This window comes from Hypanus sabinus, chromosome 11 (genome assembly GCF_030144855.1).
Source record: "Hypanus sabinus isolate sHypSab1 chromosome 11, sHypSab1.hap1, whole genome shotgun sequence".
Classification (NCBI taxonomy): Eukaryota; Metazoa; Chordata; class Chondrichthyes; order Myliobatiformes; family Dasyatidae; genus Hypanus; species Hypanus sabinus.
This window is the reverse complement of record NC_082716.1, coordinates 19,357,170-19,384,402: the sequence shown is the minus strand read 5'-3', so window position 1 is coordinate 19,384,402 and position 27,233 is coordinate 19,357,170. Positions and strand designations below refer to the sequence as shown.

Here is a 27,233-nt window from a genome sequence, read left to right as displayed (position 1 = left end):
TCACCGACACCACCTCCCAATCCTGCGACTGAGCACTGATTGCAACCTGGGTATCTTGCTTTGGTGTTCCAGCCCACATTACCTCTGACAGAGACACCCAGTTCACCTCCAGCCTGTGGTCAGCTATGGCCAGCCTTTTGGGAACACAGCTACGCCACACAACTGCCTACCACCTGCAATCGAACGGGCTAGTGGAGCTTTTAGATACAACACCTTCAGTTCTATATTCACCCCTTTCGATTTTGTCAGCCAGCATCTGAGAAGGTAAATAAACAGTCAATGTATCAGGCGGTTCAGATGAGAGGTCTTGACCTGAACTGTTGACTTTCGATTTCCCTCCACAGATGTTGCCTGACTCACAGAGTTTCTCCGTAGTTTGTTCTTCACAAAGATTTGTAAAACTTTTAAATTTAAAAAAGTCAAAGAATTACAGAAAAAGCAATACATTATAAAAAGCACAAAAAGAGTTCTGGAATGTTAAAATTATACATTATACCTGATGACAGCCTTTCTAGCTCTCTCTGCAATTCCTGTGCAGTTGGTATTTCAGAAATTGGTGGAGGAGGTGCTATCTGCCAATTTGTTGTTTCTTTGTTGACAAGTTTCCTATCAAAATATTAATATAGTTCATTTACTTTAGTATGTCAATATATATGATTTTCTACAATTTAACATACTGTACTTCTCATCAATATTGTCAGAAAGGAAATAAAGTGTTATGAGAAAATGTCATTTCCATTTTAATATGTTCCTGTTCTGTTTCATCAATAACCAGATGTTTTACCACCCACCGTATTCAAGGCTCCCCAAATTATGCTCACTGTAGAAGCACACAGAAGTTTCTATGATGGGTATTTTACATTCCTAATTCTGAATTGCATCTGCACCATCACTCTCCCTGTAAAAGAGGCTTTTAGATATGTGAATAGGCCAGGATATGGACCATATACAGGCAGAAGGGATTAGTTAAATTTGGCATTATTACCTTAATTAGTTTGGAACAACATCATGAGCCAAAGGGCCTATTCCTGAGCAAAGAGATGTGTGAGTACCTGCACAAACCTTTTGCTACTAGCGCACAAAAGGAATTTAAACTGTGCACAAAAGGTTGCTACCCTTTACCTCCTTGGTATGGTAAGTATGTTTCACGATTGTACACAATTACATTTCCTTTTCCAGTTTCTGACATGGACAGTGTTGACAATGTGGAGTTTGCAATGATTCATCTGCAGATTTTAGAACTGGCTTATTTATACTGTTTTTATTGAGCTGGGAGGAATAGGTGGAAAAGATAAAGGGCTGAAGAAGAAGGAATCTGATTGGAGAGGAGAGTAGACCATGGGAGATAGAGAAGGTGAAGTACTAGGGGGAGGTGATAGGTAGGTGAAGAGAAAAGAAGAGGTAAGAGGGGAGCCAGAATAGGAAATGGAAGTAGGGAGGGGAAGGGGAAGGGGAAGAGGGATAATGACCATAAATTAGAGAAACTGATGTTCATGTCATCAAGTTGGAAGTTACTCATATGGAATATAAGGTGTTGCTCCTCCAAGCTGAGAGTGATCCTATTGTGGCAGTCGAGGGGACCTTGGACTAACATGTTGGAATGGGAATGGGAATTGGAATTAAAATTGTTGGCCACTGGGAAATGCTCCTGTTGTGGATGGAGTGAAAGTGCCCAACTAACCGGTCCCACAATCTATGTCAGGTCTCATCAATGCAGAGGAAGCCACACCGGGAGCACTGGATACTGTAAATGACCCCAACAGATTTGCAGATGAAGTTTTCGCTCAGCTAGAATGACCGTTTAGGGCCCTGAATAGAGGTGAGGGAGGAGGTGAATGGGCAAGTTTAGCAGTTCTTCTATTTGCAGGGATAATTGCCAGGAGTGAGATTAATGGGGATGGATGAATGGACAAGGAAATCATGAAGAGACTACTGCCTGTGGAAAGCAGAAAAGTGGGACGGGGTGGAAGGAGGTAAAGATGTATTTGGTGATAGGATCCTATTGAAGATGGTGGAGGTTGTGGAGCATGAGGCTCATAGGTTGGTATGCAAGGACAAGAGGAAATCTATCCCTGTTAAGGCAAAGGGAAGATGGGGAGAGAGCAGATGACTGGGAAATGAAGGAGAGGAATCTGGTAAAATACTGATTAGGCAGCTCCAATGGTGGAAAAAGGAAAACCCCATTCTTTGACTGATGTTACAATGTTTTCTTAGAACATCATCAACATCTTTACAACTACCAGTTAAATAAGTCCTATTTCCTCAAATCTTCTACCCTGTCCTTACATTAAAGCTACCTATGATGCTGCCAATTTAATAAAGTTCCATCTCAGTTAATATTTCTACATTTTGATATTTGATTCAACTTTAAGTAGTTTACATGCAACAGTGCCACTTTAATGAATAGTCTTGACCAGCAGCCAATCCAGACGTCGGAGGTTTGGAGAGGAGGAACTTCAAACAGGTCCACTGCACGAGGATAAAAGGCAAGAGTGATTCATAATAGTGTAATAGGGTTTTGACCAGTGGCCAATCAGTATTTGGGATTGATTAATAAGAGCAAATTAAAGGAAGGTAAGGGCAAGCGCAGCGGCCATGTTCTGAGTTGACATAGTCAGAGTGGTTATCTTAAGGCTTTAGCTCTTTGAGGCTTCACTTAGAGAAAGCAAAGGAAAGAAACCCTCAGTTTTTCCTTCTCTTCTTTATATCTGCTAAGCTAAGACAGTAGAGATGTCAAGCACCTCTTACAGTAAGCAGGCAGGCAGGGAAACAACCAGTATCCCTGACCACTACAACTGATGCAGCTTTTAAGAAACCGCATTAAGGAGTTGGAGCTGGAACTGGATGAACTCCAGATCATTCGGGAGGCTGAAGGGGTAAAAGACAAGATATATAGGCAGCAAGTTACAACCAAGGTGTAGGACACAGTAAATTGGGTGACAGTCAGGAAGGGGAAAGTGTAGAATAGTGCAGAGTACCCCTGCAGCCAACCCCTCAACAACAGGTTTATCGCTTTGGATGCTGATGGAGGTGGGGGAGGGGAGGTTGATCTAACGGAGGAAAGTAACAGTGACTGGGTCTCTGGCACTGAGTCTACCTCTATGACTCAGAAGGGAAGGTGGAAGAAGAGGCACACTGTGATGATAGGGGATTCATTAGTTAGGGGAATTGGCAGGAGGTTCTGTGGATGAGAATGAGATTCCCAATGGTACGTTGCCACCTGGGTGCCAGGGTCTGGGATATCTCAGATCAAGTCTTCCGTATTCTTAAGTGGGAGGGTGAGCAGCCCGAAGTCTTGGCCCATGAAGATACCAGTGATGTGGGTAGGATGAATGATGAGGTTCTGCATAGGGAGTTCAGGGAGTTAAATACTAAATTAAAGGGCAGGGCCTCCAGGGTTGTGATCTCAGGATCATGTCATGTGCTAGTGAAGCCAGAACTAGAAAGATCATACAGTTTAAAACATGGCTAAGGAGCTGGTGTTGGAGGGAGGGCATAAAATTTTTGGATCATTGGTCTCTTTTCCAGGAAAGGTAGGACCTGAACAGAATGGATGGCTTGCACCTTAACTGGAGGGGTCTAATATTTTAGCAAGAAGGTTTGTTGATGCTGCACTGTGGAGTTTAATTTAGAGTTGTAGGGGGGTGGGAACCAAAGTGCCTGAACATTTGGTGAAGAGATTGTGGAGACAGATGTTGGTAAGACCGCAGACAAAGTTAGGAATCGAAAGGTTGAGCATGGTGCGACAAAATCGAAAGAGGTGAATATAGAACTGAAGGTATTGTATCTAAAAGCTCACAGTAGATGGAATAAGGTAGATGAACTTGCAGAACAGTTGCAGATTGGCAGGTATGATTTTGAAAGCATCATTGAATCATGGCTGAAAGATTATACCTGGGAGCTTAATGTCCAAGGATACCCATTGTATCAGAAGGAAAGGCAGGAAGGCAGAGGAGGCGGTGTTGCTTTGTTGGTAAAAAAATGAAATCAAATCACTAGAAGAAGGTGACATAGGACCAGAAGATGTTGAATCATTGATTCCAGGATTGAATGGCTTCATATGAAGAACATTTGATGGCTCTGGGCCTGTATTCATTAGAATTCAGAAGAAAGAGGAGTAGCCTTGTCTTATGGTGAAAAGCCTTGATAGAGTGGATGTGGAGAGGTTAGTTCCTATGGTAGCAGAGTCTAAGACCAGGGGATACAGCCTCAGAATGGATGGTTGTCCTTTTAGAACAGAAATAGGGAGGAAATTCTTTAGCCAAAGAGTGGTGAATCTGTGGAATTCTTTGCCACAGGCGGCTGTGGAGGCCAAGCCTGCATGTATACTTAAGGCAGAGTTTGATAAATTCTAGATTGATCAATGTATGAAAGGATACGGGGATAAGTCAGGAGATTGAGGTTGAGAGGAAAATTAGATCAGCCACGATGAAATAGCAGAGCAGACGTGATGGGCTAAGTGACCTAATTCTGCTCCTATATCTAATGGTGTTATGGTCTTTAATTTCTGTCATTTCTGTCATGAATATGATGAGGTAAAACAAGAAAGCAGCAGAAAAGTCCTGATCATACAATATTATCATTTGCATAACATCAAATGTTGTACATATGACATATGCCTTTTAAACATCATACTTTAGATCAAGCAGATTGACATTTATTTTTATTTAAGCAATCTCCTACAGGAGTGCAAACACCAAATTTCTCTACAGCCTTCCACTTTTGGCCACTAGAGTATTTAAATTTTAATGTAGCATTTTTGCTGGCAATGCTTGCAACTGCTGGGGTTCCAAGTTCTGAAATATCTACCCCTAAGCTTCTACATATGTCTTCCCACCTTCTTAGACATCTTACCTCATTCAAATTTTGTTCGATCATCTGCCGGAAGGATCATATTACAATGTCAAATGTGCTATCTAAAATAAGCTGTTGTCAAATGCTTCTCGTCGTCTAATTTAGCTTTGAATTAATGATAAAGAACTTATAATCCTCTTTCTATTAACTATGATCCTGCCAATCAATTCATGTGTGCAGAGAGGTTGATTTGAAAAATAAAAGGAAGAGGCTTACAAGTTGTTCAAAGACTTGCATTTAAATTGGGCTTAATTTCATAGAAATATCCTAGAGCTTCATGTAACATGAATTATTGAGAAGCAGCATTAATTTGGTAATGTAGAAAAATATGACAAAAGAATTTTAGATTGTCTGATAATAAGATTGTTGCAATAAAGAAGCAGAAATGTTAATATTAAGTGGAATACATGCCAATGAAAGTGCACAGAAACCAACACTATTGATATGGAGCCGTCCTTTAAGTAACTGAAACTATATTAACTTATAAAAATGGACCTTAATGTGTGTCAGTTGAAAAAACTGGTAAACACTGTTTTCGTCAGACGGGAAGGGGCAGGATCAATGTTGATTTTTCACATTGCTAACTTGACTGGCTTTGGTGAGATCTCAGGTCAATGGTACTTTTGGGATTATTGACCACGTCTCAATGCAAGCAAGAGTATATTCTATGGTTCAGCAGGAACTTAATTCAACATTTCATAACAGCTGTAGCATTACAAGCTCAAAATTATTTGGTCTTTGGCATGTTTGATCTGTAGACATTAAGTGCCAAAATAAAGATTTTTTTATGAGGTAATGCATAAAGTACGTACTTGTTTCCTTCAGGTTTTTCAAAAAACAAAGATTCCAAGGGGAGCAAACAATCTTCTTCAAATTCAAGCATCTTGTCTGTGAAATCACTTTCTCTTAATGGGTTAAATAAAAGCAAAGTTCATCATTACTTATTACTAAAGAAAATCAAACAGTATTTAAAAATTGTAGCTACAATCACTTGAAAGATGTTACAGGCTAATATTTTAGACCATAAATCTGTACCTTAATATCCACGTCTGCTTTATCCCTGCTAAAGGGACTGCATTTATTTTTAGGTGTAATTTTCCTAGCAAATGAATAATGTGGCATTTGCTATTATGAACATAAGGTAAGGGTGGTGAAGCCAAATCATGCATTAATTCTTTTTGACTAGATTCATAACACATTTGTAGAATAGCATAATGTTATGGCACCAATCAGAAATCCTGAGGACATGAATACAAATCCCATTAAACTGTTTAACAGAATACTGTAAAGTGATTTGGGCATAGAATGTCCTAAAACTGGCAAGAAAGAATACTGCTGCTTCCTTTTGATCTGGATAGATAGACCAGAAGGCACACAGGTAACTTTCAAGAGCAGGGAAAACAGTAAACATTAATATTTTCAGTACTGTAATTCTATTAAACATCACTAGAATTATGGTACTGAATGTAAGCCTTGGTTCCCATATTACAAGAATAATGATAGTGCCAGAAAGGACACAGACAAGATTTAAAAGGCTTCTACCACATAGAAATTAGTTTGGTTTCTTTGAAGAAGCAAAAGAGAGATTTTATTGAAGTGTATAAATTTAGGAGGCTTAGAAAAGGTGAATCGGTAGGATGAAGCGGAAAGATTAGAAACTAATGAGTGTAGCTGTAAACTAAATGCCCAAAAAATTTTAGGTTTACTCAGAATGGGACTTAGTAGCTGAAAGATAATAGAAGCAGAAACTTTTGACATACTTGAAACTTTATATAAAGCACTGGTGAAGCCTCACTTGGAGTATTGTGAACAGTTTTGGGCCCCTCATATTAGAAAGGATGTGTTAATACTGGAAAGGGTTCAAAGGAGGTTCATGAAAATGATTCCAGGATTGAACGATTGTATTATGAAGAGTGATGGCTCTGGGCCTGTATTCACTGGAATTCAGGAGAATGAGGGGTGACCTCATTGAAACCTTTCGAATGGTGAAAGCCTTGACAGAGTGGGTGTGGAAGGATGTTTCCTATAGTGGAAGAGTCTAAGACTAAAGGTCACAGCCTCGAATAGAGGGGTGTCCTTTTAGAATGGAGATGAGGAAGAATTTATTTAGCCAGAGAGTAGTGAATCTGTGGAATTCATTGCCACAGGCAGCTGTGGAGGCCTAGTCTTTATATATATTTAAGACAGAGGTTGATAGATTCTTCACTGGCATGAAGGGATAGCTGAGATGAAAAATGGATGGAACGGCGGAGCAGACCTGAAGAGCAAATGGCCTAATTCTGCTCCTATATCTTATAGTCTAAAAAGGACCTAGCATATCATTGCCTACAGGGGTTTTGACCAAGAGCTGGGAAATTAGGTGGCGGCTCTTTTCAAAAAGCATAGGCCAAATGGGAGGCATTATAGCACTTTTATTTTTTTCCCTTTAGTTGTCAGGCATTATAAGACCCAAGGAACCTAGCCAACTGTGTAGTTAAGCACAGAAAGGGAGAGAAAATTCAAAAGTCTGAGGTGCAAAACAGACAGACAGACATACTTTATTGATCCCAAGGGAAATTGGGTTTCATTACAGTCGAACCAACCAAGAATAGTGTAGAAATATAGCAATATAAAACCATAAATTATTAAATAATAATAAGTAAATTATTCCGAGTGTAAATAAGTCCAGGACCAGCCTATTGGCTCAGGGTGTCTGACACTCCGAGGGAGAAGTTGTAAAGTTTGATGGCCACAGGCAGGAATGACTTCCTATGACGCTCAGTGTTGCATCTTGGTGGAATGAGTCTCTGGCTGAATGTACTCCTGTGCCTAACCAGTACATTATGGCATGGATGGGAGACATTGTCCAAGATGGCATGCAACTTGGACAGCATCCTTGGACCAAAAGGGATTTGGGAATCCTTGTGCAGGATTTCCTAAAGATTAACTTGCAGGTTGAGTTGTGGTGAAGAAAGCAAATGTGATATTGGCATTCATTTCAAAAAGACTAGAATATAAAAGCAAGGATGTAATGCTGAGGCTTTATAAGACACTGATGGGGCTTCACTTGGAGTAGTGTGAGCAGTTTTAGACCCTTATCTAATATTAGAGAGGGTTCAAAGGAGGTTCACAAAAATGATTCCAGGTTTGAAAGGCTCATCATATGAGCAGCGTTTGATGGCTCTGAGCCTCTACCCACTGGAATTCAGAAGAAAGAGAGGTGACCTCATTGAAACCAATTGAATGTTGAAAGGCCTCAACAGAGTGGATGTGGAGAGGATATTTCCTATGGTGGGGCAGTCTAAAACCAGAGGACCCAGTCTCAGAACAGAGCGATGTCCATTTAGAGTGGAGATGAGGAGGAATTTCTTTAGCCAGAGTGGTGAATCTGTGGAATTCATTACCATAGGCAGCTGTGGAGGCCAAGTCATTACAAATATTTAAGGCAGAGGTTGGTAGATTCTTGATTATTCAGGGCAAGGGATACAGGGAGAAGGCAGGAGATGAGGACTGAGAGGGAAAATGGATCAACCATGATGAAATGACGGAGCAGACTCGATGGGCCAAATGGCCTCTGAATTTCTCTTCCATTCAGAATAAGGATACACGTTTCCTAGCTGTGGGTACTCTGGTCTGTTTTCAAAATGTAATTCTATCAGAGGCAGAGGACATTACTGTACCATAAAATGCATTTGCTCTACCAATCAGCAAAATAAGAGCTACAGCCTCGTTATTATACTTAATTACAACCACGTTTAAAATTAAAATGGACTATTAGGGCTAATTGAGTTCCAACTTGAGTTATATATTTTGGAGGTTAAATTATCGTCTTCTCATTGCCTTTATATTACAGCTAAAAACTGAAAATAGCTTAAATGAACAGAGAAAAGGTTTGTTTTAATGTTCAATAAATTTTCTTCAGTATTAACCATTTAATGCATGCTTAGCAGGTAATCAAAGATTCCCCATTTCAAAATTTCTGGAACTTGGAGAATAGCGGGGACACAAATGACTGTAAATGCTGAGATCTGGAGCTAAAAGTAGACCGCTGGAGAAGGCCAGCGAGTCGGACAGTGTCCGTGGAGGTGGAGAGAGGGTTGTGGTCGATACTGGCTCAGGGGCAAATTGGAATCTGGAAATGGCGTCCCCGCCGCACCACTACAACGGGGGCAAGGCCCCGGAAAACAGCGGGGCCTGAACCGCGCACTGGGATCTGCGGTCGTCAGATGCTTGCCGCTCCTCAGCTTCCCCGCCCACGGCGCCACAATCGCCGCTCACTGCCGCCACCTGGTTTTCTCGCTGATAATCCGCGGCACGTCCCGCAGGGTTAGCCCGCTCTAACCAGAGGTCGAATCGGGTTTCTGCCCCTGCGCTCGCCGGTCTCCTCCAGTCGTAGCGGCGCGCGAATGTCCGCGGCCTTCCCCCGCGTGTGGACCGCCGCCGCGACATCACGAGACCGAAGCCCCTCGCCCCAAAGCAGCGTTGGATCTGTGGAACACTCATCCGAACAGATACTATTATAACCTCTCATGATCTGTGGTGCCCGATTCTTTAATCAACCCGTTTCAGAAGAGTTGAATTCAACTCCTGTGGAATTGAATGATGCGTTGTACCTGAAAATTTCCCATTGCACTTGTGCATACATGTGCTTGTGTATATTACAATAAACTTGACCTTAACTTTGATTTAAATAATTTATTTTTTAAAATCAAAGTTGTAGAAATCAGAAATGGGAAAATGCTCGAAAACTTTGCATCATCTGTGGAAAAAGAAGCAACGTGCTCTTGCACTTTTATTGGAGACTGTTTCCCCCATTTGAGTCCCACACACAAATCTTTAAAAAGAGTGAATGATGAAAATAATCTGTAGAGTTTAAAGTTTTGTGCTTCATAGATACTGTCAGATCTGCTTAGTATTTCAAGCATTTTCTGCTTTTACATATGACAGCAGTCTGACACAGAATGGATTGTTCTTGAAGCAAAATCAGATAATGCCAATGAGAATCATCTGATAAACAATGTTACGTTTAATAACAAACGAGAAAATGTGTGGATTTCTAACATCTGCAGATTTTCTCTTGTTTGTGGCTAAAAAATCAGATTTATCACTAGCATGTGTTGTGAAATATGTAGACTTGTGGCAGTAGTACAGTGCAATACATAAAAAATACTATAAATCATAATAGTAAATATATACAAAATTACATAAGTAGTGTAAAAAGAGAACAAAAATAATTGTGATGTAGTGTTTTTGGTTCGTTGCCCTTTCAGAAATCTGATGGAGAAGAGGAAGATGTTCCTAATGGATTAAGAGTCTTCAGGCTCTTGTACCTCCTTTCTGATAGTAGTAATGAGAAGAGTGCATGTCCTGAGTGGTGGGAGTCTTTAATGACAGTGATCGTCTTTTGAAGATGTCCTTGATGTCCTCTGTGAGGATCCTGCCTTTTAAAGATTTCTCAATGGTGAGAAGGCTAGTGCTCATGATGGAGCTGGCTGATTTTTCCAGTTCTGACATTCTTCCGATCCTGAGAGAAAATAAAGTAAATGTTGGAGCTGCTTACAGAACATAATAGTTATTAGAAAATTTAAGCAGCAGAGAGTTATGGAAATATCCAGTAGGTGACCAAATGTGGCATCAAGGCACCATGATAAAGCTGGTCATTGGGCATCAAAGTTTCAGGGCCAGTATGTTTTCAATCACAAATGGGCGATAAATACTGTCCTTGCCAGAAACCCCCAGAATTTGAAAATTAATGAGGAGAAATAGCCAGAAAATCTGGCAGCATCTACAGAGAGGGTAAAACTGAATTTATGTTGTAGGTGGATGACATTCCATCAGAGATGGCCAACCTTAACAACAAACAGTCCACACTGTTTGTCTGAAATTGCTGAAGTCAATGTATATCCCAATATGTTCAGAAATAACATGTTTCTCAAGCTTGGGCATTGAAGGAACAGTGTAGGAGGCTAAAGGCAGAGAAAGTAAAAGTTAGAGTGGAAATGGGATGGACAACCTAAGTGACCTGCTGAGTTCTTATAACAATAGACTGTAAGTTTTAATGATACTCTGTCCAGGCAAAGTTTAGAACTAGCATGAATTTTAAACCTTCATTCCAGGCCAACTCTATTTAAAGATTGAAATTAATCTTTATTTCTCACAAGTATATTGAAACATGCAGTGAAATACATCATTTGTGCCAAATCAAATCATCGAGATTGTGCTGGGGCAGCCCTCGAGTGTTACCACACTTCTGGTGTCAATATAGCATGCTCACAACTTATTAACCCAGACTCTAGGTCTTTGAAATGTGAGACTCCTTACAGGCAGCAGCAGGAATTGAACCCCGATCAGTAATAGTATATGGTAACTGCTACACTACCATGCCACACTAAGTTGGCATCCTCAGAATTGATCGCAGAACAGCTGGTCTCAAACTCCAGACATGCCGATGAAGGGACCCTGAACACGAGGCCTCTCATTGATTCACAAACCCAGGAGACTACTGTATCTCACTTCACCTGCCTGTGTGGAACTCTGACCCCAAAACCCACTAACAACTTGCTGGACCTGGTGGAGCCATCAGTTTTCATCCACATTAGTCTATTGGCTGGACATCTTAGCCCAGTCCATAAATGTCCCACGTCCACGTCATTGACCTTCGAAGCTATAGTGGAGACTCGCAGCTTAAGACTCCAGCCTATCTAATTCCTGTAATTTACCGACATCCTTGTCCCTAAAACCCTATCCAGACCCCCATCTCTCTTCCCTGTCCCCACAAACACAAAAAAGACTCACTAAAAAATAACAAAACTCACTAACAAATAACAAAAACCTCAGTGGAGGTCGCGGCTCAGTGCCATTTTAAAAATCTTTTTAAGTTTATTTTTCAATTCAGCATTTTAAAATATTTTTTTCTCTCTTCAGGGCACTTAAAGGGGGTGAACTTCTGCAGATGTTCACCTGCTTATCTGACTCAAGTGTGACGATGGAGCTGTGAACAAAGAGACAAGTGATATTTTCTTTCACAAAGTTTTATGAACCTAGAATGAACAAGAGCTGCAATGAAGTTAGCATCTGGAAAAGATTGAGTTGAGTGTCATGAGTTATACAGAAGGAGCATGTCGATGCCATTTGCAAACAGTAGAAGGTATGCAGCCAGTGGCCCTTTGAGGATGAGGTGTTTGGAACTTTTGGTGATTCTGTAGTTCTGGGTTTTTGTGAGGTGGGGTTGCTATTCCCATGCCCAACCCTCCTCCTTTTGCAGACTGACTTGGAACTGTCCATGGAGAACTAACTTTGCATAAATTCATCTCCATAGTTTATCACAAATGTCAATGCACCAATACATTTCTTAGGTTCCCACTGTAACACACTTTATTGAACTCAGCCTATGCAGGATTGATCTGCTCTTTCAAAACCAGATCTAGTTAACATTGTTAATGCTATGTCTGGAAGAAAGTAATTGTCAATGATTCCCATTGAAATCCTAAATCAGAACTGGCAAGTTAATACCATCCCTCACCTGATGACATTCAGCTGAAAATACCTTGCCCCCAATAGTATCTCACATCTTTATTTCCTGATATCCAATGTGTCCAACTCATGATTTTCAATTGCACAAATGTATAATCAAAACAAAATCAGACAAATCAATTATTTAATATTTTAAAAAGATCCAACTTGTATTCATAGCCTGATGATTCTGGTTTGTTATATGTGTACCATGTTATTTTCAAAAATATTTTTCTTTAGGATCTGCGATTGTATGCTTGCAAGAAAACATGTCTGCACTGGTCTTTTGCTGATATTTAGGTATTGGTTTCGATTGCTATATCACATCATTCATCATATCCAGTAGCAGCATTTTTGAATCCTGGCAGATCTCCACAACTGTCAGAGTTGTAGATGAAGTTAGCTTTCGTTATCACTTAATCTAGTCAGACATTCATATGTTTATTAGGTATTGTGTAATTGTGTCTTTCCCAAAGGTCAGCTGAAAAACATTATTTTTTATTTTTAAGATATAGTGCAACAACAGGCCCTTCCAGCCCAATAAGCCTGCACTGCCCAATTACATCCAATTGACCAATTGACATACTAACCTATCTTCTCTGGGGTTTGTCACATTGTTGTGGTGGAGAGGCTTGTGAGTTCTTGAGAGCAATGCGCCTGGGGCGAGAGTTGCCCATGATATTAAGGTCAAGAAGGAGGTTCCAGACAAAGAGCAGTCCAACTAAGACCTCAGCAGTGGAGTTGGCAGATGATGATGATGACACATCATAATAGCAATGAAGTCTGAGGAAGGTTGCAGCAATGAAAGGTCCCCAGTGGTCCTGCACTCCATCCCACTGGACCATGACCCCAATCTGTCAAGGACAGTAATCCATTCTAACATCTCAGTTATGTGGATCCTGGATCAGCCACTAAACCACCCGAGGACCCATAAAAAGGCAACCTCTTTGGAGAACATTGACTCAAGGGATTGCAATACTACTATTAATCGTATGTCTTTGGAGTGTAGAAGAAACCGGAGCACTCAGAGGAAACCCTTGCAGTCGTGCAGTGATAGAATTGAACCTGCTGGAATAGCGGTACACTAACCGCTACACTACCGTGCCATACATATTTGTGTGTGTATGTATATATACACACAGGTATATACGTACTTGTGCTTGTATAAAAGTACTTCATCAGGCGTTGAATTGTTAACATTATTTGCAAATGACATGGTTGTATTCTATACCATATCCAGATTACTGACAACATGAAACCTATTTTAACCTCGTGACTGGATTAAATTGTAATTTTTCTTAATTTATGAAATAATTTAGTGACCTTCTCCATTGCTTAGCTGGTGCTTGTTTCTGATATTATTCATCAGATTGTTATTGGAAAATAACAATTCCTCCTTCCACCAGGTTAATTGTGGAGCTACTTATGAATCAAGTTTTGGTCACTATCTGTGTCCCTATATTTGGTACCAAAACTTGAAGACATCAAGATATATATTTACTCTGATGTCACTTTACTTTTTCTCTCAAACACCACTTCAGATTTCTAATGAGAATCTGATATCCAATATTGAATGAGAGGAATTGTTGTCATCCAGTCCCTGGTTATGTTTGTAGTTGTACAATGCTTTTCTGAATGTCCTTCAACTTCCATCCAGCATTGAACTGTATATATCTGCTGATAGTTTCTTAACTCATCCACCCATTAGTTTCATCCACCCATTATAACTGTCTTTGTCTTTGCCAACCTGCAGATTTCTTAAGGTCATCACAGCCAACGGCAACGGAGGTGGGTAGTGGGGATAAGTTCGCACTACCTATTAAGTGCTCCCAATGGTGTGTGTCTCAAAAAGCCTCTGACAATCAAGTCCAGCTCTTGGACTTCATGTGTGGCTCCTGGCCTTAGCTACTAAGCCAAGCGGAACTGTTCCTACTGACAAGAGAAGAAGTAAAGGCAGGTTACTGATGCCTTAAAACCAGTCACTTCAGGCAGATGGAGCTTATCAGCCATGGCTAGCAGCACATCTAGGAGAAGGAAAACTCTGAACTCAAGCCTCTACCACCTTGTATCTATACCCACTCATGGGGGAATGCTTCAGGAGCAAACCCCAAGGAAAAATACAGAGCTGGAGTCCCTAAGACAGCCCTATGTTGAGTTCAATGCTGACTGGCAACTCTTGCAATGCCGCTGGTGAGAAGCTGTATCGGTCTTTGCCCTTCCTTTGGATTTATCAGCTGCATGGAAAGGGGGCTGTGCTTGAGTGGGCAACAGCTTGCTCTCTGTATTATACTTACTGGCTTGCTAGCTTGCAGTGATGTCCAGATCAATCATGCCTCAATTTTAAAAACTCATCCTTGCCTCACTGTGTCATTGAAATTAAGCAGTTTCTGCCATCTAGTTTTTGTTTAGAACACAGAATGTTACACCACAGTGCTGATCCTTCAGCTGACCAGAAGATCAATCTAATCTTTCCCACGTACAGAGCCCTCTGTTTTTCTATCATCATGTGCCTATCAAAGTGTCTTTTAAATGCCCCTAATCTATCTGCCCCTACTACCACCCCTGGCAGAGCGTTACAGGCACACTCTACTCTCTATGTTTAAAAAAAATTACATCTGACTCCCCCCCCCCAATATTTTTCTCCAATCAGTTTAAAATTATGCCCCCTTGTATTAGCCATCTCCACCCTGGGAGAAAAAGACTCGCTGTACACTCGATCTATGCCTCTTATCATCTTATACACCTCTATCAAGTGACCTCTCATCCTCCTTAACTCCAGAGAGAAAATCCTAGCTTCCTTGACCTTTCTTCATAAGACATGCTCTCTAATCCAGGCAGCATCCGGGTAGATCTCCTCTGCACCCCTTCTAAAGCTTTCAAACCCTTTCTGTAAATGAGTCAACTGGAACTGAAGACAATATTCCAAGTGTGATCTAACCAAGGTTTTAGAGAGCTGCAACATTATCTCACAGCTCTTGAACTCATTTGCCTGAGTAATGAAGCTCAACTTACGCCTTATAACCACCTTATCAACCTGCACACAATGTTAGATGTCTCTTCCCTTTGCTGTACTGAATTATTGGATTTGAAACAAGAAGATGGAAGAGAAAATAATCAGACACTCACAGCTACCTAGACTATTCCTCCTCCCACCCTGTCTCCTGCAAAAATGCTATCCCTTTCTCTCAATTCCTCCACCTCCACCGCATCTGCTCTCAGGATGAGGCCTTTCATTCTAGGACAAAGGAGATGTCTTCCTTTTTTAAAGAAAGGGGCTTCCCTTCGTCCACTATCAACTCTGCCCTCCATCGCGTCTCCCATATTTCACGCACCTCTGCCCTCACGCCAGCCCACCAGGGATAGAGCCCCCTGGTTCTCTCCTATCACCCTACCAGCCTACAGATCCAACGTATAATCGTCCGTAACTTCCGCCACCTCCTATGGGATCCCACCACCAGCCACATCTTCCCCTCCCCCCCCACTCTCGGCTTTCCGCAGGGATCGCTCCCTACGCGGCTCCCTTGTCCATTCATCCCCCCCGTCCCTCCCCACTGACCTCCCTCTAGGCACTTATCCCTGCAAACGGAAGAAGTGCTACACCTGCCCCCACATTTCTTCCCTCACCACCATCCTAGGCCCCAGACAGTCCTTTCAGGTGAGGCACCAGTTCACCTGTGAGTCATCTGTGGTGATATACTGTATCTGGGGTGCTCCCAATGTGGCCATTTGTACATTGGGGAGACCCGCCACAGACTGGGAGACCATTTCGCCGAACACCGGCGCTCAGTCCTCCAGTGGTGGTGGGATCTCCCTGTGGCCACACACTTTAATTCCATAGACCACTCCTGCTCCGATATGTCTGTCCATGGTCTCCTCTACCGTCAAGATGAGGCCACACACAGGTTGATGGAGCAACATCTTATGTCCTGCCTAGGTAGCCTCCTACCTGCCGGCATGAACATCCAACTCACAGACCTCCGTTGATACCCCTGCCCTCCCCTTACCCCATCCCTATCTATAATTTTAGTCTGGTTCTCTTTCTCTTTTTTCCCCCTCACTATAATCTCCCCCCAGCCCTACCTTTCTTTCTCTTTTATTTCCCATAATTCCTCACCTTCCCCCTAGCCCATTTCCCTTCAGCCTATCACTTCCCAGCTCTCTACTTCATCCCTCCCCCCACTTCTTATCCCACCTCCCCCCCCCCCCCCCCCGGCCATCCCATGTTACTTTACTCCTGATGAAGGGTTTCAGCCCGAAACATCGTCACTACCTCCTCCCATAGATGCTGTCTGGCCTGCTGAGTTCTGCCAGCATTTTGTGTTTTTATTAGAGAAAATAATCACCTAGTTTTTCATCAGTGCTGATGAAGAGTCTCTGCCTGAAACATTGACTGCTTTTTCTTCTCCAAAGATGCCGCATACAGGAGGGAGACTGAAAATTTGACTGAGTTGTATCATAACAACAACCTCTCACTCAATGTCAGCAAGACCAAGGAATTGATCATAGACTTCAAGAAAGGGAAACCAGAGGTCCATGAAACAGTCCTCATCAGATGTTCAGAGGTGGAGAGGGTTAGCAGCTTTAAATTCCTGGGTGTTACTATTTTAGAGGACCCAGCATGAAAGTGCAATTACGAAGAAAGCATGCCAGTGCCTCTGCTTCCTTTGGAGTATGTGGAGATTCAGCATGACATCTAAAACTTTGACAAATTTCTATAGATATGTAGTGGAAATGTACATTGACTGGCTGCATCATGGCCTGGTATTGAAACACCAATGCCTTTGAATGGAAAATCCTATAAAAAGCTAGTGAATTCAGCCTTGTACAACATGGGTAAAGCCCTCCTGACCATTAAGCACATCTACATGAAACGCAGTTGCAGGATCCATCATCAGAGATCCTCGCCACCCAGGTCATACTCTCTTCTTGCTGCTGCCATCAGGTACAGTCCTCAGTACTCACACCATCAGGTTCAAGGACAGTTTACTACCACTGAACCATCTGGCTCTTGAATAAACTTGCCCCATCATTGAAATGCTTCTACAATCAATGATCTCACTTTCAGGACTCTTTCTCTCATTATCTCATGTTCTCATTATTTATTTCTACTTGCATTCATACAATTTGTTGTCTTTTGCACTCTGATCTTTCATTGATTCCTTTATAGCTATTATTCTATAGATTTGGTGAGTATGCTCACAGGAAAATGAATCTCAGGGTTGTTTATGGTGACATATATGTACTTTGGTAATAAAATTTACTTTGAACTTCTTGGACTCAGCCTGATGTGCTGATTTCCATCAGGTAGGTAGGTAGGTAGGTAGGTAGGTAGGTGTGTGTGTGTGTGTGTGTGTGTGTGTGTGTGTGTGTGTGTGTGTGTGTGTGTGTGTGTGTGTGTGTGTGTGTGTGTGTGTGTGTGTGTGTGTGTGTGTGTGTGTGTGTGTGTGTGTGTGTGTGTGTGTGTGTGTGTTGCTGTATCACCTCTAGGAAATGTTATGGATCAGGGTGGTATATCTATGGAACTCATTGCCACAGACGACTGTAGGGGCCAAGTCATTGTATATTTAAAGCAGAGGTTGATAGGTTCTTGATTAGTAAGGGTGGCAAAAGTTACAGAGAGAAGGCTGGAGAATGGGGTTTAGAGGGATAATAAATCAGCCATGATAGAATAGCAGAGATAGACTCAACAGGCCAAATGGCCTAATACTGCTCTCTTGTCTTATAGTTTTATGGTCTTATAGGTTTCAATGCTTTGCTTCTCAGAAGTAAAAAGTTTGCTTGTGCTCTACTCAGCATGAGACAAATTGCAGTTCAAATGAAATTGGTAAATTGGTTTATTGTCACATGTATTGAGGTACAGTGAAAACTTTGCATGTCATCTGCAGAGGTTAGTTCATCATATCAGTTTATAAAGACAGCACAAGAAGAAAGCAATACTGTTAGATTTACAGAGAAAGTCCAGTGCAGGCATACAACAGGCTGCAAGGCCATGATAAGTTAGACTGTAAGGTTAAGTCCATTTAATCGTACAATTGGTCTGTTGAATAGTCAGGAAACTGTGTGATGGAAGCTGTCCTTGAGCCTGATGACACGTATTGTTAAGCTTTAGTATCTTATGCATAACTGGGGGGGGGGGGGGCGAGTGTGAAGAAGGAATGTTCAGGGTGGGGTTATGCTTTACTGAGACAGCGAGAAGTGCAAACTGAATTTATACTTAAGGACAGACATAATCCCTGCATGGCTAAAGGAATCAATGTCTTTGTGACTGAATTATTGCCATAGGAATTTTAAAAAACATGCAAATGAGAATAAAAGAGCGACATAGATTTAATCTCTGAACTTTACAAAAATGCAAGAGTTCAAAAGTTCAAAGTAAATTTATTATCAAAGTATGTATACATTCATTGGCCACTTTATTAGATATCTAATAAATGAGGCCACTGAGTGTATGTTCAGGGTCTTCTGCTGTTGTAGTCCATCTGCTTCAAGGTTCGACATGTGTGTTCAAAAAGGTCTTCTTGTTATAACGTAGGGTCGTCTGAGTTACTGTCGCCTTCCTGTCACTTTGAAATAGTCTGGTTCCTCTAACCTCTCACATTAACAAGGTGTTTTCGCCCACTGAGCTGCTGCTTTTTTGCACCTTTCTTTGTAAGCTATAGTGACTGCTGTACATGAAAATCCCAGGAGATCAGCAGTTTCTGAGGTACTCAAACCACCCTGTCTGGCACTAAAAATCATTCCACAGCTAATGTCACTTAGATCACATTTCTTCCCCATTCTGATGTTTGAACCTTTTGGCATTGTCAGTATGGTTTAATGAATTGATAGGGTGATTAGATATTTGCATTAACCAGCAGGTGTAAAGGTATATCTAATAAAGTGATTGCTGTGTGTATGTTACCATATACAGTGGATTCTGGTTAATTGGGACACAATGGGGCCAGGACATTTTGGCCCAGTTATGCAGCTGCCACAAATAGCCGAAGTTTCATGGAAATAGTTAAAAAGGTATAATAAAATTAAACTGAGTAACAAACTGTATATTTAAATTTTAGGATGTGGAAGCTATGGAGAGGGTGCAGAGGAGATTTACCAGAATGTTGCCTGGATTGGAGAACAAGTTATATGAAGCAAGGTTAGCAGAGCTGGGACTTTTCTCTTTGGAGCGTAGAAGAATGAGAGGGGACTTGATAGAGGTCTACAAGATTATGAGAGGCATAGAAAGGGTGGATAGTCAGTACCTGTTTCCCAGGGCACCAATAGCAAACACCAGAGGGCATATGTACAAAATTAAGGGAGGGAAGTTTAGGGGAGACATCAGGGGTAAGTTTTTTTACACAGAGGGTTGTGAGTGCCTGGAATAACTTGCCAGGGATGGTGGTGGAGGCTAAAACATTAGGGGTATTTAAGAACCTCTTGGACAGGCACATGGATGAAAGAAAAATGGAAGGTTATGGGGTAGTGTGGGTTTAGTACTTTTTTTAAGGATTATATGGGTCAGCACAACATGGAGGGCTGAAGGGCCTGTACTGTGCTGTAGTGTTCTATGGTTCTAAATGAAATACAGGACAAATTAGAACACTGCCAATAGTACTTCGGTATTGTAAAACTGTGTATTAGCTCCTAATAGTTATTGATGGAGGAATTCATCCAGTGTACACAATGAACAAAATCAACAGACACCTAGTGCAGATAATGGACTGCCTTCATACAATGCTCTTGATGATTGCATCCTCCAAATCTTCATTGTTATATTCAAGATGATTGTCTATTGATATCTTCAAATACTTCATAATTCCTAACTTATTGAAGTAGTGAAATCATTTCATTTTCACTCTCACTTCTTTCTGGCATCTCCAAGCCTGAATGTTTGAAGCAACACTGAGCAAAATTGTTCGGAGTTATCCTATTGCTTTTTTCTCACCAACTATCAGTGACAAAATCACTGCTTTTTGAACACAAACACATGCAATTGATGCTTTTTAATAACTTTGTTCAAAGCATAGTATAGCGACTCACAGCCTCACAAGTGCGTGTGACTGATGCTAGTTAGAACCTGTTTGTCAAGACACCTTCCCCAATTAAGCAGCATAATGCCCCAAATAAATGAAGGGAATCCCGGCATTTTTCTCAATTTCTTTTTTGTTCCTTAAGAGTTGTCCCAGATAAGTGCTGCCCCGATTAACCGATGGCCCAATTAAGAGGAATCCACTGTACTACGTTGGGAATTATTTTCTTGCAGGCATTCATAGTAGAAACAATGAAAAACTACACACAAACTAAGACTGACAAACAACCAATCTGTAAAAGACGACAAACTGTGCAAATAATAATTTAATAAAAATGAAGAACTAAGAGGAAATCTATAATCTAATGTGTTGTACAGTGTTTGATTTAATATAATAATTTGTGATAAAGAGAGAAGTCCACTTGTATCCAAGTTACAGATATTTCTCCAATCTGCATTTTGTATGTATAGGTTGCAGATGAGTGGGCATTATCTTCAAATTACTTTCGCCAAGAAGTCTCCTTAATTCTGAACAACTGACATTAACTGGCAATTTCTTTCATGCTCATAGAGCCTATTTTTGTTATTGCTGCCACTGGATGGAGAACTACATTTTATTAAAAATTAGAGAACACTCAACAGTAAAGAATTAAATATTCCCCACATCATAACACTGATTACATTTTGAACGGCTGGAAAGCACTTCAATATATCCCATGGTTATGAAAAGATCCATTGATGTACGGTTGTTTTATTTACTGCATACGTCTCTTAAAACTCTTCCTGTCAAGGCAATGTTTGATCTTTTTTACCATTCTTCTGCAGATGTAGCACTTTTCAAAACATTCTGTGCAATCAAACTGATATTATATTGCTTCTATCTCGGCAGATTTTCGTGTAATTTACAGCAAAGTATATGTGGACTCAAAAGTGAAAGTAACATGAACATTGAATCAACTGAATATTGGGAATCCTGTCATTTTCAGCCTGAGCTCATAATGGCAGCCACGTCTCCAGGACTGCAAATGCAGCAAGCAGCATGATCAATGAAAGGTGAACGGCAGCAAATATAAAAGGTTCCATCAGCAGATTCAGTTACATTGTCATACTTTCATTTTACGTTTACACTCCACACTTCATACCTACACAGTTACTGTCCTACTGTGCCCTGTTGCCATCTAGAAGAGTTCCTCTTGCCATGAGTCACTTTGTCACTTTATCATTTCCTATCAGTGTCACCTTATGTATGGATACCCCTGCCCCCAGTGTTCTTCTATATACATACAATCAGTTTATGTAGACCATCAGTGACCACTTTAATAGGTATTCCTGGACCCAATAAAGTGGTCACTGAGTGCATGCTCGTGGTCTTCTGCTGAGATGCTCCTCTGCCCACCACTCTATAGTTAAAGTTAAAGTCAGTCCTGAGCCTTATAAGCTCATCAGGCCGGTGCTCATGCCGGTTTCCGTGGCGTGAAGCAACTTTGAGTATGAGACTCCGTTCCGGATAGGAAGCCAGTCTATCGCGAGGTTAACCCCCAGCAATTTTGCCGGTACCCATTTTCAGCTGGGTGGACTTGAGCAATGTGTGGTTAAGTGCCTTGCTCAAGGACACAACACGCTGCCTTGGCTGGCACTCTCACAACCTTCGATCGCTAGTCCAATGCCTTAACCACTTGGCCACGCGTCACACACCTCTGTTATAATGCATGGTTTTTTGAGTTACTGTTGCCTTCCTGTCAGCTTGAAACCAGTGTGACTATTCTAATCTGACCATCTCTCATTAACAAGGCAATTTTGCCCACAGAACTGCCACATTACTGTTTTTGTTTTTAGCACATTTGCACTAACGAGTAGGTGTAAAGGTGTACCTAATGATGTGGCCACTAAGTGTATATGAAGACCATAGATTAAAGGAGTAGCACTGAACCATTCAACCCCTTAATCTCACTGTGCCTTTCAATTGAACTGTGTCTTGTATGTTTTGTAACTTAAAAAACTAATTGAAAGAGAAAACATGAAAGCCAGGAGATGTGTGTCCACTTTGTTTTACTTTAGTGAGGTACTAACTTATGACATGGTGATGTAATGACATATGCCATTCATGTATTTACATAGTGGGGGAATTAAGGGTTATGAGAAAAAGGCAAGTAAATGGAGCTGAGTTTACGGACAGATCAGCCATGATCTTATTGAATGGCGGGGCAGGCTCAATGGGCCGGATGGCCTACTCCTGCTCCTATTTCTTATGTATACTTCCTATATCTAACCCATGATCAATTATTTCAAATAAAACAAAGAATGCTTGATCAAACAATATATTTACAGTATTACTCAAATATTAAATACGCAACACTCCTCCCTGATTAGACTTCCACAGCACAGAAAGTTTTAAATTGTCCCATTCAGGCCTAAAGATTTAATTGTTGTGGAGGATTCATTACTCTTGTGGGATAACATCTCATCTGACAGTTGATGTTATTGGGGGGTGGGTCACTGCTTGACAGGAGGTACTTATGGTTGTGAAACAATCTCAGGTTCTGTGGCCTCTTCTGTGGCGGTTTTAGGAGTTGACTCTGGGACTGCAGGAAGTGGTTTTGACAGCTCTGGACACCTTTCTTCTCTAGCAATTGACTCTGATCTCCTGAACTGATCAATGTATCACCACCAGACGATATCAGACACAATCTCCACTGTGTAGGTGAGCAGTCCAGTTCTGTCTTTAATCTTTCCAAGTACTCATCTTTGATCACCTCTGTAGTTCCCTCACCAGGACTACTTGTCCAGGAGTGAAACATTGAACCTCTCTGCTTGAGTAGCCCTTCATTTGTCACAGCTGTTTGTCCTGCATACTCCTCCTGAGACTGGGTTTGAGGAGATCGCAGCGTGAACACAAGAAATGACTCAGGAACAGGATAATTGGTGAGTTGTTGGTTGTGGAGTGTGCTGCATTGCGATACATAAGAAGGAAATTGGAAAGCTTCTGATTCAGTGTCAGTGTAATGTGTTCTAATAACATTGAGGTGCTTTCTTTAGAACCTGGACAAACCTTACTGCTAAGCCATTTGTAGTCTTATTAATGTGTCTTATTCCATTCATATTCAGAATCACAATCAAGTTTATTATTACCTGCATGTGATGTGAAATTTGTTGATTTAGCAGCAGCAGTTCAATGCAATACTTAATCTCAAAGAGAAAAAGTAATAAATACAATAAAATTAATAATAATAAATAAACAAATAAACCAATCAATCACAGTATATGTACATTGAACAGATTTTTAAAAAGTGCAAAAAACAGAAATAATGTAGATTTAAAAAGTGAGGTAGTGTCCAAGGATTCAACATCCATTTAGGAATCAGATGGCAGAGGGGAACAAGCTTTTCCTGAATTGTTGAGTGTGTGCCTTCAGGCTTATGTACCTCCTACCTGATGGTAACAGTGAGAAAAGGGCATGCCCTGGGTGCTGGAGATCCTTAATAATGATGCTGCCTTTCTGAGACACCACTCCCTGAAGATGTCCTGGGTACTTTATAGGCTAGTGACCAAGATGGAGCTGACTAGATTTACAACCCTCTGCAGCTTCTTTCAGTCCTGTGCCATAGCCCTCCCATACCGACAGTGATGCAGCCTGTCAGAATGCTGTCCATGGTACAACTATAGAAGTTTTTGAGTGTATTTGTTGACATGCCAAATTTCTTCAAACTCCTAATGAAGTATAGCCACTGTCTTGCCTTCTTTATAACTACATCAATTTGTTGGGACCAGGTTATATCCTCAGAGATCTTAACACACAAGAACTTGAAACTGCTCACTCTCTCCACTTTTGATCCATCAATGAGGATTGGTATGTGTTCCTTCGTCTTACCCTTCCTGGTCCACAATCAGCTCTTTCATCTTAATGATGTTGAGTGCCAGGTTGTTGCTGTGGCAGTACTCCATTAGTTGGCATATCTCACTCCCGTACACCCTTTCGTCACCATCTGAGCTTCTACTTACAATGGCTGTATCGTCAGCAAATTTATAGATAGTATTTGAGCTATGCCTAGCCACACAGTCTTAAGACCATAAGACCATAAGACAAAGGAGCAGAAGTTGGCCATTTGGCCCATCGAGTCTGCTCCGCCATTTCATCATGAGCTGATCCAATCTCCCCTTTAGTCCCATTTCCCCTGCCTTCTCACCATAACCTTTGATGCCCTGACTACTCAGATACCTATCAATCTCTGCCTTAAATACACCCAATGACTTGGCCTCCACTGCTGCCCGTGGCAACATATTCCATAGATTCACCACCCTCTGGCTAATTTTTTTCGCATTTCTGTTCTGAATGGGCACCCTGCAATCCTCAAGTCATGTCCTCTCGTACTAGCCTCCCCACCATGGGAAACAACTATGCCACATCCACTCTGTCCATGCCTTTCAACATTCGAAATGTTTCTATGAAGTCCCACCTCATTCTTCTAAACTCCAAGGAGTACAGAACAAGAATGGTCAAACGTTCCTCATATGTTAACCCTCTCATTTCTGGAATCATTCTAGTGAATCTTCTCTGAACCCTCTCCAATGTCAGCACATCCTTTCTTAAATAAGGAGCCCAAAACTGCACACAGTATTCCAAGTGGGGTCTTACCAGTGCCTTATAGAGCCTCAACATCACATCCCTGCTCCTATACTATTCCTCTAGAAATGAATGCCAACATTGCATTGGCCTTCCTCACCACCGACTCAACATGGAGGTTAACCTTAAGGGTATCTTGCATGAGGACTCCCAAGTCCCGTTGCATCTCAGAACTTTGAATTCTCTCCCCATTTAAATAATAGTCTGCCCGTTTATTTCTTCTACCAAAGTGCATGACCGTACACTTTCCGACATTGTAATTCATTTGCCACTTCTTTGCCCGGTCCCCCAATCTATCCAAGCCTCTCTGCAGACTCTCTGTTTCCTCAGCACTACCAGCCCCTCCACCTATCTTTGATTCATCAGCAAACTTACCCACAAAGCCATCTGTTCCATAATCCAAATCGTTGATATACTACGTAAAAAGAAGTGGCCCCAACACGGACCCCTGTGGAACACCACTGGTAACAAGCAGCCAACCAGAATGGGATCCCTTTATTCCCACTCTCTGTTTCCTGCCAATTAACCAATGCTCTATCCACATATGTAACTTCCCTGTAATTCCATGGGTTCTTATCTTGTTTAGCAGCATCATTTGCAGCACCTTGTCAAAAGCCTTCTGAAAATCCAAATACACAACATCCACTGCATCTCCCTTGTCTAGCCTACTTGTAATTTCCTCAAAAAATTGCACTAGGTTTGTCAGGCAGGATTTTCCTTTAAGGAAACCATGCTGAGTTCTGCCTATCTTGTCATATGCCTCCAGGTATTCCGTAACCTCATCCTTGATAATCAACTCCAATAACTTCCCAACAACCGATGTCAAGCTAACAGGTCTATAATTTCCTTTTTGCTTCCTTGCCCCCTTCTTAAATAGCAGAGTGAAATTTGCAATTTTCCAGTCCTCTGGAACCAGGCCAGAATTTATCAACTTTTGAAAGATCATTGCTGATGCCTCCGCAATCTCCACTGCTACTTCCTTCAGAACACGAGGGTGCATTCCATCTGGTCCAGGAGATTTATCTACCTTTAGACTATTCAGCTTCCTGAGTACTTTCTCTGTTGTAATTGTGACTGTGCATATTTCTCTTCCCTGACACCCTTGAATGTCCAGTATATTGCTGATGTCTTCCTCAGTGAAGACTGATGCAAGATACTCATTCAGTTCCTCCACCATCTCCTTATCTTCCATTACAATTTCTCCAGCACCATTTTCTGTCGGTCCTATACCTACTGTCACCTGTCTTTTACTCTTCATATATTTGAAAAAGCTTTTAGTATCCTCTTTGATATTATTTGCTAGCTACCTTTCATAGTTCATCTTTTCACTCTTAATGACCTTCTTAGTTTCTTTTTGTAAGCTTTTAAAAACTTCACAATCCTCTGTCTTCCCAGTAATTATTGCTTCCTTGTATGCCCTCTGCTTTGCTTTTAGTTTGGCTTTGACTTCTCTTGTCAGCCACGGTTGCATCGTTTTTCCATTTGAAAATTTCTTCTTCTTTGGAATATATCTGTCTTGCACCTTCCTCACTTCTCGCATAGACTCCAGCCACTGCTGCTCTGCTGTCCTTCCCGTTAGTGTCCCTTTCCAGTCAACCTTGGCCAGTTCCGCTCACATGCCATGTGTATATAGAGAGTAGAACATTGGGCTAAGCACACACCCCTGAGGTGTGTCAATGTTGATCGATCACCAATCCGCACAAATTGTGGTCTTCCAGTCAGGAAGTAAAGGATTGAATTGCAGAGGCAGGTACAGAGGCCCAGGTTCTGTAACTTATCTATCAGGATTGTGGGAATGATGGTATTAAATGCTGAGCTATAGTTGATGAACAGCATCCTGACATGATGCTGACACGATGAAACACCAGACCTTGAGAAGATGGCTTCTCAGCTCATCAACAGTGTGTGAGGCTGTAGTTGAGGCTATTGAGAACACTTCTAGCCACTTTGTAGCTGCATCCACTACTACCAAGAAATTTGTACCCATAAATGGTCCAGCAAAGTCCACATTAATCCTCTGCCAAGGCATTGAGGCCATTCCAAGGGAAGGAGAGATGCTGCCCTTCACACCTTCTGGATGTTTTGGCCTGAGGAAGTGATGGGTCTTTTCTGGTTTCCCTCTGGATTATCTGTGCTCTAATAGGGAGACTTTTGATTTCTATTAGGGAAAGTGCATCAAGAAGAGTAAATTATCGTAAATTTTTCAGTGATTTCCTTTTCTGAGGGTGATCAGGCCAATCCCTCAGCATTTCCATGATT

The 27,233-nt window shown here is 41.4% G+C and overlaps 1 protein-coding gene across 1 annotated transcript in view; it reads right to left on the bottom strand.

Moving 5' to 3' along the window:
• hfm1 (helicase for meiosis 1) overlaps positions 1–9,250 on the bottom strand; it is a 125,319-nt gene extending 116,069 nt beyond the window's left edge. The window contains exons 1-3 of the mRNA XM_059985228.1: positions 9,121–9,250; positions 5,667–5,759; positions 497–606 (exon numbers count right to left, since the gene is read on the bottom strand). Coding sequence (XP_059841211.1) covers positions 497–606; positions 5,667–5,737 — 181 coding nt within the window. The 5' untranslated portion in view covers positions 5,738–5,759; positions 9,121–9,250. The remainder of the gene's footprint in view (positions 1–496; positions 607–5,666; positions 5,760–9,120) is intronic.
• Positions 9,251–27,233: the final 17,983 nt, after the last annotated feature.